Here is a 13161-nt window from a genome sequence, read left to right as displayed (position 1 = left end):
TTATGTAACTGCTTTCCTTTAAAAATTCCAAAATCCTTCTGAACTCAGTAACTTTATAAACCAACTCAGAATACTCAGGATCTCCAGAACTTGTCACCACACAAGGAGATGAAGGAAGCAAAAGATGAGAAAGACAGGGAAAAAAGATATTCTAGCTATGAAGTCTGCATTCGGATACAGTACAGCCTTTAGGGGAAATTTGGAGATATTCCGCGAACAACCAGATTATATTCTGGCAGATATTGAGATGGTTTCAGGCTGGACTCAACCTGAATAACTCGCACCGAATTCGTCTCTAAAGTTTCTCAAATGTTTCCCGAAGAGGGAAAAGGTTTATTCAAAGGCAAGAGCCAAGAGGGGCAACTCAAGTGGGAATGAAACGGGAAACGGGCTTGGAACGAGAGCGAAAGGGGAGGCACCCTACCGGCACGGTCAGGTAACGGAAGGAGGGTCCAAAGACGGAGCAACAACAGCCTCTCTCGGCTTTGCTCTCACAGCTTTTTGTCAGCAAAGACAGAAGAACTGCAGCCGCGAGGATGGTTTTTTAAACAGCGCTTTCCAACGGCGATACTGCACTCATCCCGGATATAGCCTTACCAAAGATTTCAGCAACTAGAAACTACCATTCCCACAATTCCGTCCTCATCTCTCAAGGCATGCCGGAAATTGTAGTCAGGTGGAAAGGGGCGCCGGTGAGTGAAGGCAGGTCAAGGCGGGCACTATTTGTTTCTTTGTGTCAAAGAATTAGGGATGCGGACGGCAGGGGAAAATGCTTCAAATGTGGCATTTTCGTGCTTGTGCTGGCTGTCCTGCCTTATAATGCAAACATACAGGCTCCCTCTGCTCGTCGCGTGTCTGAGATTACTCAGAGGGAAGCGGGGAGAGGAGGAGGTGCCGGAAACAGCCCTCTTGCTCCTGTTGCGCCTTGAAGCTGCTTACTACCGGTCTCCCCTGACTCTTCCGACCGAAAGTGGATACATTCCTCTGTTCAATAAAAGGAGGCATGAACATAGCACCTGAAAGCCTGTAGTAAAATAATAATAAAGCTCAGATCCAAAGAAGATTGCAGCCTTTGCTAATCCAGCGCTCCAAAAGACAAGGATCTGCTTTCATCTTGAAACAAAAGTAGAAAACGCTATCATTTATCTGCAAGCTATAATTTGCTATAATATAAGTGGTTTAAGAGAGCAACATATAGCAAAAAAAAAAAAAAAAAGACAGCCGCTGTCTGCTTCAACTTTACTATCTAAATCTAATACAAATATTATATTCTTTCTCAGTTAATCCATAAACTGAGTGATTGACCAGGTAAATCTTGATAAGTGACTCACTGATTGAAAAAATGGTCCTGATGTGAAAAGCCCAATGTTAGAGGCCATTAGAAAATGCCGCGAAAATGAAACTGTCAATAATTTACTGTAAAGCCTTCCTCCTCCCTGTTAACTTGTGCTACCAGTTCTTGGCTGGAAAATTCAGACAACTTCTAGGTGACATTTAGTGGTTGTTCAGATTTTAGCAGCCCAGATCTGATAGTCCTATTGTTAATGATGCTGTGTTTTGTGCTGTTATGCTTTCTACATATTATACCTTTTAACATACGTAAAATAAATCATTAATTATGTTTTTATTGTAAAACCCAATATATATAATAACAGTGTGTAGGACCTTCAGAATTGTTGGACTCTGAGACACATTCAGCCTCAGCAAGCAAGGATGATTGGAATGTAGTCCGACAGCACTGGGAGGACACCCCTGCTGTAGGTACAGGGCAATCTCTGAGTGATATACACATTCTTCCACTGGTACTTAAAGATTCATATACTTAAAGATGAAATAGAAGTACACAAAAGATTCATCAAATTCATCCCCCAACACAAGCATTTTAATATAATTGGACTCTAAGTTTGCACACTGCCCACCTTCGTGTGGAGTAACTGTATTCCCCAAAGCAGAAAAAATAAGATAAAACCTCTTAATGCAAGTTGTCAGGGAAACAAACAAAAATCTCAGGGAAAGAAATGCTAAAGAAAGAATTTTAAAGTAATCGTTTAATGCAGGTTGTCACATTGTTTCTCTTTCCAAAGTAGTCTGAAAACAAAATGCTTGAAATTTCAAAGTAGCTTATAAAGTCTTTGCAGAATATTTTTATATGGAAAAGGATTCTTTTTAAATCAACAGAGAGGAATTATCTCATGAACCATTGGTCTACCATGCTTATGGTTCTCCAAATGCCCTTGCATAATTTTAGACTCCTCTGTCTCCAGCTCTACTTCTGATTCCAACTTCACGGTCCCCCTTTTCGCCAATAGATCTGTGGTTTCTCCTTCCAAATGGCACAGTTTGTCCAAGGAATAATGATTCATAGTCTCCTGTTTGTTTTCCTCTAGGGGACAGAGAAGACAAAAAGGAAAGCCTTTACACCATGATGATGGCAAGCGCCTTTGTGGGATTAGAGGTCCTTCACATCTCTGTGCAGAACCCTCCTCCTTTCTGTGTAGAAGTGAATTCCCTCCAGCTTCTAGATTTCCTGATGACAGATGATTGAGTAGTCCACGCTCTTGCAGAGTACCTTGAAAAAAAATGGCACATCAGTTCAAAATATCCATAAATATGAGTTGTAATTATAAGGAAACTTCATCTTTTGGTCTCATAGCTCCACATCTTTTTCATTGTCTGTAAAATAATATAAATTGCATCTTTTGGCCCTCAAGGTGGTTTACAGTGTTAAAACTGTATACTGTAAATCAGAGAGCACTGTAATAAGCAAATAAAACAAATCCATAAGCAGCTAAGAATCAACTATATCAGAGATCTGGTAAAAAATGTGTTCTGACTTGCTCCCTAAAAAATTTAATAACAAGACCTAGCTAACATTTTTAGGAGAGAATTAAAAAAAACGGTTTCTCAACTGAGAAGACCAACCGTCTGTTGAAAGAAAGCAACGTAATGATGTCCCATCTCTAAAAAGCTTTGAGAAAACAACCTTCAGAATAATGATCAAAATACAAATTAGAAACTTAAAACTAACAGTTATTGCCACTAAATCAAGAAATGTATAAAGAATTTTCAGCAATGTGACTAATCCAAACCTCTTACCAGAATAGCCACAGATATAAATATTCTTGTAGTAGTAATTACTGTCCTCTGGTAATAAGATATAATTATGAATAATTAACAGTAGAAAACCTGTCACAATAACTCATCAAAATTAGCAAATCTGCCTCCTCACCTGAGACTGTGTTTTCTAAGAAGAAGGATAGGAATCCAGTTATAAAAGAAGGAACCATCAGCAAAGAAAGGAGAAAGAGGTCTAATGGGATACAGCCTGTAGAAAGAGCATCACTGTTAATTTAACAATGTCATATCCTGGTGCTTTATACACAACATTTCCCAGAGTTGATCCAACTGAACCCCAAGGTTTAATTCATTGGATCTACAAAGGGTCCAAATGTTATTTCTACAAAACATTACTAAACTAATGTTCAACCCTCACTGAGTGTTTCTGTAAGTAGAGAAGTAGGATCTACATATTTTAAGTAAATAATTTAGTATCCTTCCCTTCATAATCCCTGAGAGTTGTTTATTTATTTAGGAGATGAATCTAATTGAGTATTAAAAAGACCAGATATAGGGCCTTCTAGATTTATTATTTACATTTCTTACAAATTTTCTATGATGTAATGGCTAGTTTTTACCACTTAAAGATAATTGCCATATTAAAATGCCATTTAATAAGAGGAGAAATGAAATGAATAACAGTAAATTGACTTGTATTTGCTAATTGCAGCAATCCAGGGAAATAAAGCATCCTTTAGATTTAAAAGAAAGTGCCACCTAAATAATTTAATCTGCAAGTAAAGAGTTGCAAAATAAAAAAATATTTCTTGACTCACTTTTGCTCAAACAGAGGTTTTGTCTAGCAATCAGACTAGAAAGAAAATTTCTAAACAGTGATCCCACAGCCAGGAAGTTCCAAATCTCCACAGAATGAGTAATATATGAATAAAGTCTTATTTGCACATCTTAATACTTAGGAAGCTTTATATGGAAGAGATAACACCTTGAACAATTTATCTAAAATTATTTCTTTTTCCCTTTAACTTCAATATAGCTTAATTCAGAAGTCTGGATCAGGGGACATTTAATTGTTTGAAGATTCTAAATTCTTCCATTATTATTAACTTCAAAAAGAATTACTTGTAACTAAAAGACTCAATTCACACATGCACAAAAATGTTAGCTTGGGAAAGTAACATGTTTCAGTGAAAATGTTACTAAAAGTGATTTTATTTCTTAATCCTAGTTTAGTCTCAGAATGTGTTCACATATGCAGAGTTTCTATGTGCTCTTCAGGTATTTTGATTATAATTCTTATTACTCTCACCCAACATTAGAATAGACTTGCTGGCTGGGGATGAAAGTAGTCATTAATATAAAACATCTGGTAAAAACTTCATGGCTTTTTGATTTGCCTTGCAGAATACGTCTTATAGCTCTGAGCATGCAGAAACCCCCACCCAGTACCTGTGGTAAGGAATTCAGGTGCACCAGACAGCCACTTTGGAACCAGTAGTCCCATGAACATGGTGAAGCCCACAATGAAGATATTCCTGCCCGAATCAATGTCTGTGTATTGGAAGTAGGAGACACCGGTACCCACAGCTACACTGTATGTTACACAAAGGACTCCTCCTGAATATAGCATTGGAGATCAAAGAAAGATACCCACCCCCCAAAAAAGAGCAGAATGGAATTCAGTTGATCTTAGGAAAGGTAGTAGAATAAAGACTAATGTTTGATGGCAATCTCCTGGTGCCACCAATCAACAGGCATTCTGCAGTTTTTCCATCTTTTCCTTCTTAACAGATGTTTTTTGTGGTAAGAAAAAAGATGGAATAAGTGGATGTTACAAATGGTGTTACAAATGGAAATCAGTATTTATACACCTGTCCCTATAACATTCCATAAATAAGGCAGTGTGAAAAAAACCTTGTCAGGAAGCACCCACAAAGTGCACCCTGACATTTTCTGAGAGTCCAGCACTGCTAAAAATGACCATGCAGAGTCCCTGTCTGTAGAGATAAAATTCCAGAACTACCTACTTTTTCTTTTAATTTTGATTTAGGCTAAAAAAGAGGCGGCACCAGTTCACCTCTCTGATGTGAATAAGCAGGTGGCAGTCCAAGGTATCCCAGCCAATGGACAGGAAATCTATACAGGAAGCATTTATTACCATGAATTCCAAGCGGGATGGTGGTAAGAAGTCCCATGAGCCGGGGAGAGAGGCCCAACACTATGCATGCCAATGCACCAATCCACACTGAACGGAATGAAGTAGCCTGAATATGGGAAACAGGGTAAAAGCTCATCTCCTCCTAAGTTGGTCTCATGGACATTTCCTCACAGATCTCTCTACACCCCACAGAGTAAGGGAGAGGGCTCCATTAAATGAAGAAAACAGGAAAAACCATTCAGCTGCGTGAGAATCACATTAGTTTGGAAATAGGTTTTTGAGCCCATGTTATTCTGTGTGGGAAGCTTCACTCTGCCCAGTTTGCATTTCTCCAGCATTTCCCATTCCCCCAGATATCTGGATGGGCTTAGATGTTCCTCCTGGTGTTCAAATTGTGCAAAATCCCACGATTACCCTAACTCAAGCCAACTCATGCTCCCCTTTAGCTTCCTAAAAAAACAGTAGCATCACAAAATGTAAAGGGGGGCAGCCTCCATCTGACTGAATGGCTTATTAAATAAGATGGATTTGGTATACAATTGGCTGGAGCCAGTATGGTACGCTACAGTGGTTAGTGTGTGGAACTGAGACTGGAAAGATCAGATTCATCGCTCCTCAATAGTGAAGCTCCCTGGGTGAGTGTGAGTCACTCTTAGTTCAGCTGGACCCCAAATTTGTTACGGTGAAGTTAAAAACTGAAGATAGGCTCCACAATAAGTTGACTTGACTTCCCAAAGGAAAGAAGAATTATAACTGGAGCATCATAATAATTTAATCAAATATGATTAATTCAATAAAGTAAGCAGGATGTACAGCCCAATTCACATGGTAAGCCAGAAAGAATAAATTGTTGTATGTTTATTCTTAGGAGAAAACTGTAAACATGGGAACAAAAAGGGAATATTTGTACATTCCTGTAATAGAACACATGCTCATGCTTTCACAGGAATGTCTAGTAAAAATGGGATCCTGAGTAGCAGGGCTGAGTCTTAAGGAAAGCTGTCGCTTATCAGAGTAAACTAGAGTATGCTAGATAAAATTGTCTAGCTGAATGTCTATGTTCACATAAGATGTTAAGCTGTGGTTTATTAAATAAATTCCAGTTGGGTGGGTTCACACAACACTTATCAGAGAACTGTGGCCTATAAACCACACATCTGTGGAATCATAAAACACATGCTAAGCCACAAAAGAAAGGTAAACTGTATGAAGGCTTAGCTTGTATGAATGTAGTCACTATAATATACCTCCATATGCTAATGAAGGATGTTGTAGGCTGTTTCTGAAACTGGGGCTAATGTGCCCATTCTTTCAGGACAGCTACCTATTGATTCCCATGTGAGATCTCTACATCTGCATTGAGCAATCCCATGACCCCAGCCCATACTGGTACCTGGGTCAGGGTGCTGGCGCAGGCGTTTGACATGCTGGAGGCAGTTCCAGACATGCTCCCCAGCACAGCTGACAGGAGACTGCCCAGACCCTCAACACAGAGTCCTCTGTTACATGAATGCTGCGATGGGTGTAGATTCCTTAGGGCTTTGCTGCACAGCAGGTAGCAGCCTATGGAGTTCACACTTGCAGTAACACCCATGGCAGCACCAATACCGACTGCAGGGGTGCTAAGGACTGGCCAGCCCTGGTCACCTGCAACAGAGAAAGGAATTGAAATCTGAGCATTAGCACAAGGGAAAAGCAGAGTCTGGCTTGGTCATCACTTACCTGGGTAAGGTACTTTGAACCACGGGGACTGCAGGGTGCTGTTGCTGAGGTTAAGATGGTGTGTGGAAGGATGCATACTGTCCCAAGGGATCGCAACTGGTCTAAGAATCCCACAGACAAGCCAGATACTTGAGAATGGCAGCAGAACCTGCAGAAAATATAGAGTAAAGGTGAGGAGAACCCTTCACAGGGAAGAGGCTGAGGGAATGTCTGTCTCCAATTGTCTCTCCCCACCTGGTGAGATCTGGCAAAGTGGACATGACCTAGGTCCCATCTTTAAAACAGCATAATCAGATGGGACCTAGGATGTGCCTTCTTTGTCACAGCACCTGGAATAATATGCCCTTGGGGGTTCAAGTAGTTCCAGTCCTGCTGCCCCTTAAATGGACCATGAAGACCTAGCTGTTTCCCCACACCCTGGGTTAGGAGAGCATGTGTCTTCTTAGTGAAATGTATTATTATATTGGGGATGTTGGTCTCCAGGTTGTCACCTCCTTTTCTTATGCTTTATTGTATTGACTATTGTTTTAAACTTTTAACTAATAGCTCATGAATTGGTACCGAAAACATGTGCAGGGATGGGCCACCAGCTGTTATAGAAAGTCCCTTTGTTTGGCTCCACTGGCAGTGAGGCAGTCGGCAGGAAGCCAGGTGCTGGGATATCAAAACACACAGCAACATAAGCCTGAAAAAGATGTAGGGTAGGTGGCATTCAGTAAAATACTGGTCTTACAAGATACACCCGTACAAAAGCCTTGGTCTCTCTGGTTGAAGTGAAAGACAGAAAACAGGAACATCCTCACACAACTTTTTCCCTTTTTCACAAGGAGGAAATCTGGGAAAGGAGGCATGTATACTTAGAAATCCCTATCCTGGTATTAGTAAAATGGGAGTCAACACACAGAGAAATGCCAACCACAAAAAAGTCAAGAATGTGGAATTTCGCACATCTTGTATTTGAAAGTAAGTGGGAGAGTAGTGGCATATATTCAAGTTGCGCTTATATTAGTGGAAGGGAAGCTCAGATGTTAAACCTATAAAATCTTCTATTTCCTCACAAAAACATTTGTGGAATTCAAAATTTCAGAGATGAAGATTTCAAAAATGAGAAAATCATTGTGTTTCAAGAACATCTGGATTTCAGTTCAGAATTAGGAAGCCCAATGCCTCTTAGAGCCTTCTGCTGAGAAAACCAATCAACTGGAGGGCTCATCCCACCTCTCAGAGAACCTCTTGTTGCCAGATAATGGCTGAAATAGGGTATCTAATATCTGGCTGATCTTCTGAAAGGAGTTAGAGAAAGAGTGTTGAAGAACATACAGCACAGCAATTATCCAGTTCTTAGAACAAAGAAGAGCAGCAGGCTTGTAAGCGGAAAGTCCAATAACAGAAAGGCTTGGGGCCAGGACCATGGGGCCACAATGATGGGCAATCCATCCACAGGCTCCAGACACCCCCAACAGCATCTGTACTAGACCAGAGACGACTACTGCGCCAGAGATCTGAGGAAAAAGAGATGAGGCATGGTTAAAGCTATAAGACTTATTACTGTATACAAGCCAGAGCGATGTAGTGATACAGCACCCCTTCCCAACTTGACCACTGTCCAGATGTGTGAACTTCAACTCCCAAAATTCTTAGCAATGACCACACTGTCTGGTGAATTCTGGGAGTATGCCTTAATGGAGGAAGCAGAGTTAGGGTGTTGGTTTAGGACTGAGGAAGACCTAACTTCAAATCTCCACTCAACTCTGAGCCTCACTGAATGATCTTTGGCCAGTCACTCTCAGCCTAACACACTTCACAGGGAAGTTGTGAGGGTGGGGAAAAAAATAGCAATGCCTCCTCATGGTTGCTGCTCCATCTTTCTACTCTCATGCTGACAAAATAGGTTAACCTGTGGGGGAGAGGAGCTGGTGGTTTCAGTGAGCTTACCAATTAGGCAAGAGAAAAGTCTAGCCATTTCTTCACCATTCAACCATTACATGATGACCGTTTGGTTTTTTATGCTGTCAAGAAGCTATGGCTTTGGCATTATTACCAAACTGCTCTCTGACACGAAAAGGGACTTAAGAGTCTGGTCTGCATGATGTCTAGCAGAATTGGCCTAAAGGTTCAGGCAATTTTCCTAGATGTCAAACTGAAGTGAGCAATGCTTATTAGCATTCTTAAGAATTCTCTCTACAGTGATTCAGGTTGGGGTAAAAAAGTAGAAAAACAAAGAAATCCCTCAAAAATTAAACAATGTATTATCTCATAACCTTTCATGGATCACAGTCATGCACTACCCAGTGCATTAAATGGACTGTGATTTAGCTTCAGCATTATATCAAATTATTAGTCTTTATATTGCCACAAGACTGTTGTTTTTGTTGCAAAAGACTAATGTAGGAGTTACAGTTTACACACTATTGAAAGCAGTAGGTGTCTTTAATCATCTACATTTTTTTCTCCAAACTTACAGGCTCTTTGGATATTAACTATAGAAATAAACTTCTTTATGTTAGCTTAACATCTGTTTTTTTTTTCAGTATGTAGTTTGTCATCAATTGTTCTAGGTTAAAATAAGTGAGCAACTGATGTGTGCATGATACTACCAAGCACTAAAAGCCCTGAAAATTTTATGAAGTGTACTTCTGTTCATGCAACAGAATTTTTTTCCCATTCACCTCCCTCTCTCTTTTGAGCCCAATGTGCTATTGTTTGGTGCTCTTATCTGAGTGTTATTTATCCTAGAGTCAGATCAAAACCTACCAACCTCATGGAATAATTGAACCTGGTTTCTTCTGTTCTCACAGCCTGGCCCAGCACATATTTCAAGAGCCTCAGTGCCTGAACAAAAGAGAAGGACATGAACATTTGTACTGAATAGTCAAAACAAAAATAATATAAGGGGAGAACTTCCAGAATTCTGTGTCTTGTGAAAGAAATTGATAGAATTCACTGGAGAAAAGACTCTAAGTGAAAGGATGGAAAAGTAGGGGAAAACAGAACAAGGTCTGAAACCGAGCACTAGTGGAAAATATTAATTACAATCCTCTGATTAAAGCTCTTTGTCATTTAGAAAGGAAAGAGGTGGTGTATTATTCATCAGAAGGTAAGGACAAAACACAGCTGTTACCTTCCACATTTTACCTGTGCAGGGAGCACAGTTGGAGACAGAAGACTGGTTTAGACGGCCTTTCTACTGATTGGACAAGGCAAGGTGTGCATTTTGTCCTGACATAATATTAGATGGTTACATTAGTTCTGCTAAGGGATGGATATATGAAACCAGACATCCACCATCACAGCCAGGTTTCCACAGTATATGACAACCTTTCCTAAATCCAAAGAAAGTGGCATTATGAATCCTGACAGCTTTGCCTGTCATTATACTGCGCCGTGTCTAGTGGTAAGTTTTTGGAGGAGTGGTGGGGTGCTGTAGACCATAACTCACTGTTTTCTTTTGATTGATGAGCAGGAGCCATCTGCTGGGTCAGTACCATGGCTGGGATAAGGAATTCAAAAGACGGAGCCTGCACCAGTGGCAATCTGCAGGGGTGACAAAGGCAAAAAACATGCTGGAAGGACTGGTGGCAACCTTGACAGAGGAGCTATTATCCATATCCAAGTCAGCTTTCCAAAAACACAAAATGCCTCGTCTATATTCTGCCTAGGCCAACATAAGATTACATCCAGGTGAAACAACTTAGCTGGGGGAGCTGGGGGCTGTACTTAATATCTTTTATTCCAAAAGGATCACAGTAGGTTGGACAAGGATGGAAGGTAGACTGGGAATGTCAAGTGTATAGATGGGGCTGAGATTTTTCAATGATTTTGGGCGGGGGGGGGGGGTCCTTCATCTATCAGAAGCTGTTAAACCTCTTCCAGAAATTTTGCTTCATTATGTTTTCTACTTTATGATGGCAAAAGCTGTGTTGCTGAGTTTTGATAATTGTAATCTGAGAGGCTTCAGTTGGGAGCAAAAACATTTGCTATTTGTTCATTTGTTTGATATCTACCCCACTTTTCTGCTCCAGCAAGCACTTAAGGCACCTAACACATCTAAAACAAAAATACAATAGGAAATGTTAAAATCACAGATGAAATTTTAAAATATAATACAATACTAAAATCATCTAAACTTGTTGAAAGTCATACATCTTTGGGTGAAAAAAATTGGTTGTTATAATACACATATGGAACAATGGGAAAATATGTGGTTGAAAGGATTGAAATTTACACATCCACCAAGCATGATAAAATGTCTCTTCTTGTTCACATTTCCAACTTGTATTTGAAGTGCCTGTATACATTCTAGACAATTTCTCTGGTGACATATATCATTTTTACATGCATCATTTTGTAAAAATTCTCTTTTTTAGTTTATTTATTAGTTTGTATTAGTTTTTTATCTTCTTTTTTAAAACTTTTAATAGACTTATAAAAAAGAAAGAAAGTTATGCAACTTTACAGATTTCCTAAACAATGAGTGAGTGTGGGGCCACACCCAACTCTAAAGGGAGTATGTTCCATAGCCTGTGGACAAAACTGGAGAAGGCCCTCTTCCATATCTTGAGCCTATGACAACAGGGGATCTTCAAAAGGGCACTTCTGCAGCTTGTAACAGCCAGACAGTTCCTTAGATAATCTCTAAGCCAGTCTTTCTCAACTTTTTGACCCTGGAGGAATTCTTGAAATATTTTCAGGCCTTAACCCTGGTTAAGAAACCCTGCTCTAAGCTGTTTAGGGCTTTAAAGGTCAGTAACAACACCTAAACTTGGACTCATTAAGCAATGGGCAGCCAGTGCAGAACCTTCAGTACAAGTTTAATATGAACCTTATATTATTTAGCAGCCTAGCTGCTCATTTTGTACCAACTAGAACTTGCAGACCATTTTTAAGGGCAGTATATAAGGTTAGAAGGCATTGCAATAGTCAGGATAGGATAGGATGTAACTATGGTGTGGATAAGCTGCTTTTCCTCTAAGACAGTATAAAACACCCCCCTCCTCCAATTTTATTCCAACAACCAGCCTCTGAATGTGGGTAGTGACTAGCCCCAAATCATCCAGTGAGATTCCTTGGCTGAGGGTAGACATCACTTTGAGTGTCCTCGTTCATTGTTCAGCATTGTCACTGGACCACCTTGGCTTTCATCCATAACTAAACCAAATGGACTCCAGGGAAGACTGTGGGAATATGTGGGAGAAGGGATTAAAACCAACTTACCTGGTACCCAGACTGCACTGAATGGCTGTGGAGATGCCACAGGCAAAGAGGCTGTGTGCTAGAAGCCCATCCCAAGCTGTCGTGTCCTTCAGTTGCTCCTTGGGCAGTATGGCAATGAAGAGAAAATGAAACACACAGAGAAAAGATACCTGGACCAGGAGATGCTAGAGAGAAAGAACAATGAGCTAAAGTAGAGCACTTGCCCACCCTTTACAAAGCTTGGATCCTTGTTCAGAAGATAGCCGAGTATATCTAGAAGGCCTCTCTATCTATTTCCAGAGTGGCTGGCCAATATCTTCAATCAGACCCCTAACTCCTGTCCCACCCCTAGAGTGACACATCAAAGTGTAGCTCATCGGTTCAATAGCACCCCATGGGTTTTGCCCTACTAACATGACACACATGCATGCCAGGATTAATGTTGGACAACCAACATGCTGAAATCACTCCCCTACTCACCAGAAACTATTTATTGCCTGTCACTACTCATCACAAGAGAATTCTGATTCTTCTCCATTGGACTGCCATCTCCCAGTAACTCTACTTACCTGCAAAGCCAGTAAGCAACTTATGGGCCAAGGAGGCGATTTGGGCCCTGTTTGAGCAAGGGACAAGATGCTTTGGGAAGCTTTGTTGGCTTTGCTCATGTTGTTGATCTCTTCCTTTCCTTTAATGCACTCCTGTCTGGAAAGTGGCCTAGCAGTAGAATAGATTCTTTCCAGCTCCTCCCTTTCCTTTGATGGTTCGTTTTACTGGCTATTTGGGTCTGAACTTCCACCTTTGGCCCTTCCAAGCCACAATTCTTCAGTCCATTAGCTATTAACTTGGCTTGCCATGTAACAGGCCTCCTGTACTGGGAGGATAAGACATGAATGAGCAGGGATGAAACCAGAGAAAGGGAGAGGAGCATTTTTGGATATTTGCCCGCTGTCCTAAAATAGAAACCATGTCAATGTGTGCAGTTCATAAGTTACTGTATTGTTCATTGTTTA

The 13161-nt window shown here is 40.4% G+C and overlaps 2 protein-coding genes across 2 annotated transcripts in view; both read right to left on the bottom strand.

Moving 5' to 3' along the window:
- NHEJ1 (non-homologous end joining factor 1) overlaps positions 1–589 on the bottom strand; it is a 100044-nt gene extending 99455 nt beyond the window's left edge. Inside the window, exon 1 of the mRNA XM_063288904.1 lies at positions 425–589. The gene's annotated coding sequence lies outside the window, so the exon portion shown is untranslated. The remainder of the gene's footprint in view (positions 1–424) is intronic.
- A 1463-nt stretch (positions 590–2052) lies between these two features.
- Positions 2053–12921, bottom strand: SLC23A3 (solute carrier family 23 member 3). Its single transcript, XM_063288903.1, has 12 exons — positions 12718–12921; positions 12170–12333; positions 10395–10489; positions 9714–9787; positions 8276–8457; positions 7517–7640; positions 6956–7103; positions 6627–6880; positions 5234–5339; positions 4525–4692; positions 3230–3325; positions 2053–2569 (listed from the first exon to the last, which is right to left on the bottom strand). Exons 1-12 carry the CDS (start codon positions 12814–12816, stop codon positions 2172–2174), a joined length of 1908 nt encoding a protein of 635 aa, XP_063144973.1. The 5' UTR covers positions 12817–12921; the 3' UTR covers positions 2053–2171.
- Positions 12922–13161: the final 240 nt, after the last annotated feature.

This window comes from Candoia aspera, chromosome 1 (assembly GCF_035149785.1).
Source record: "Candoia aspera isolate rCanAsp1 chromosome 1, rCanAsp1.hap2, whole genome shotgun sequence".
In the NCBI taxonomy this organism is placed as follows: Eukaryota; Metazoa; Chordata; class Lepidosauria; order Squamata; family Boidae; genus Candoia; species Candoia aspera.
The sequence above is the reverse complement of the archived record's forward strand: the minus strand, read 5'-3'. Positions and strand labels throughout refer to the sequence as shown.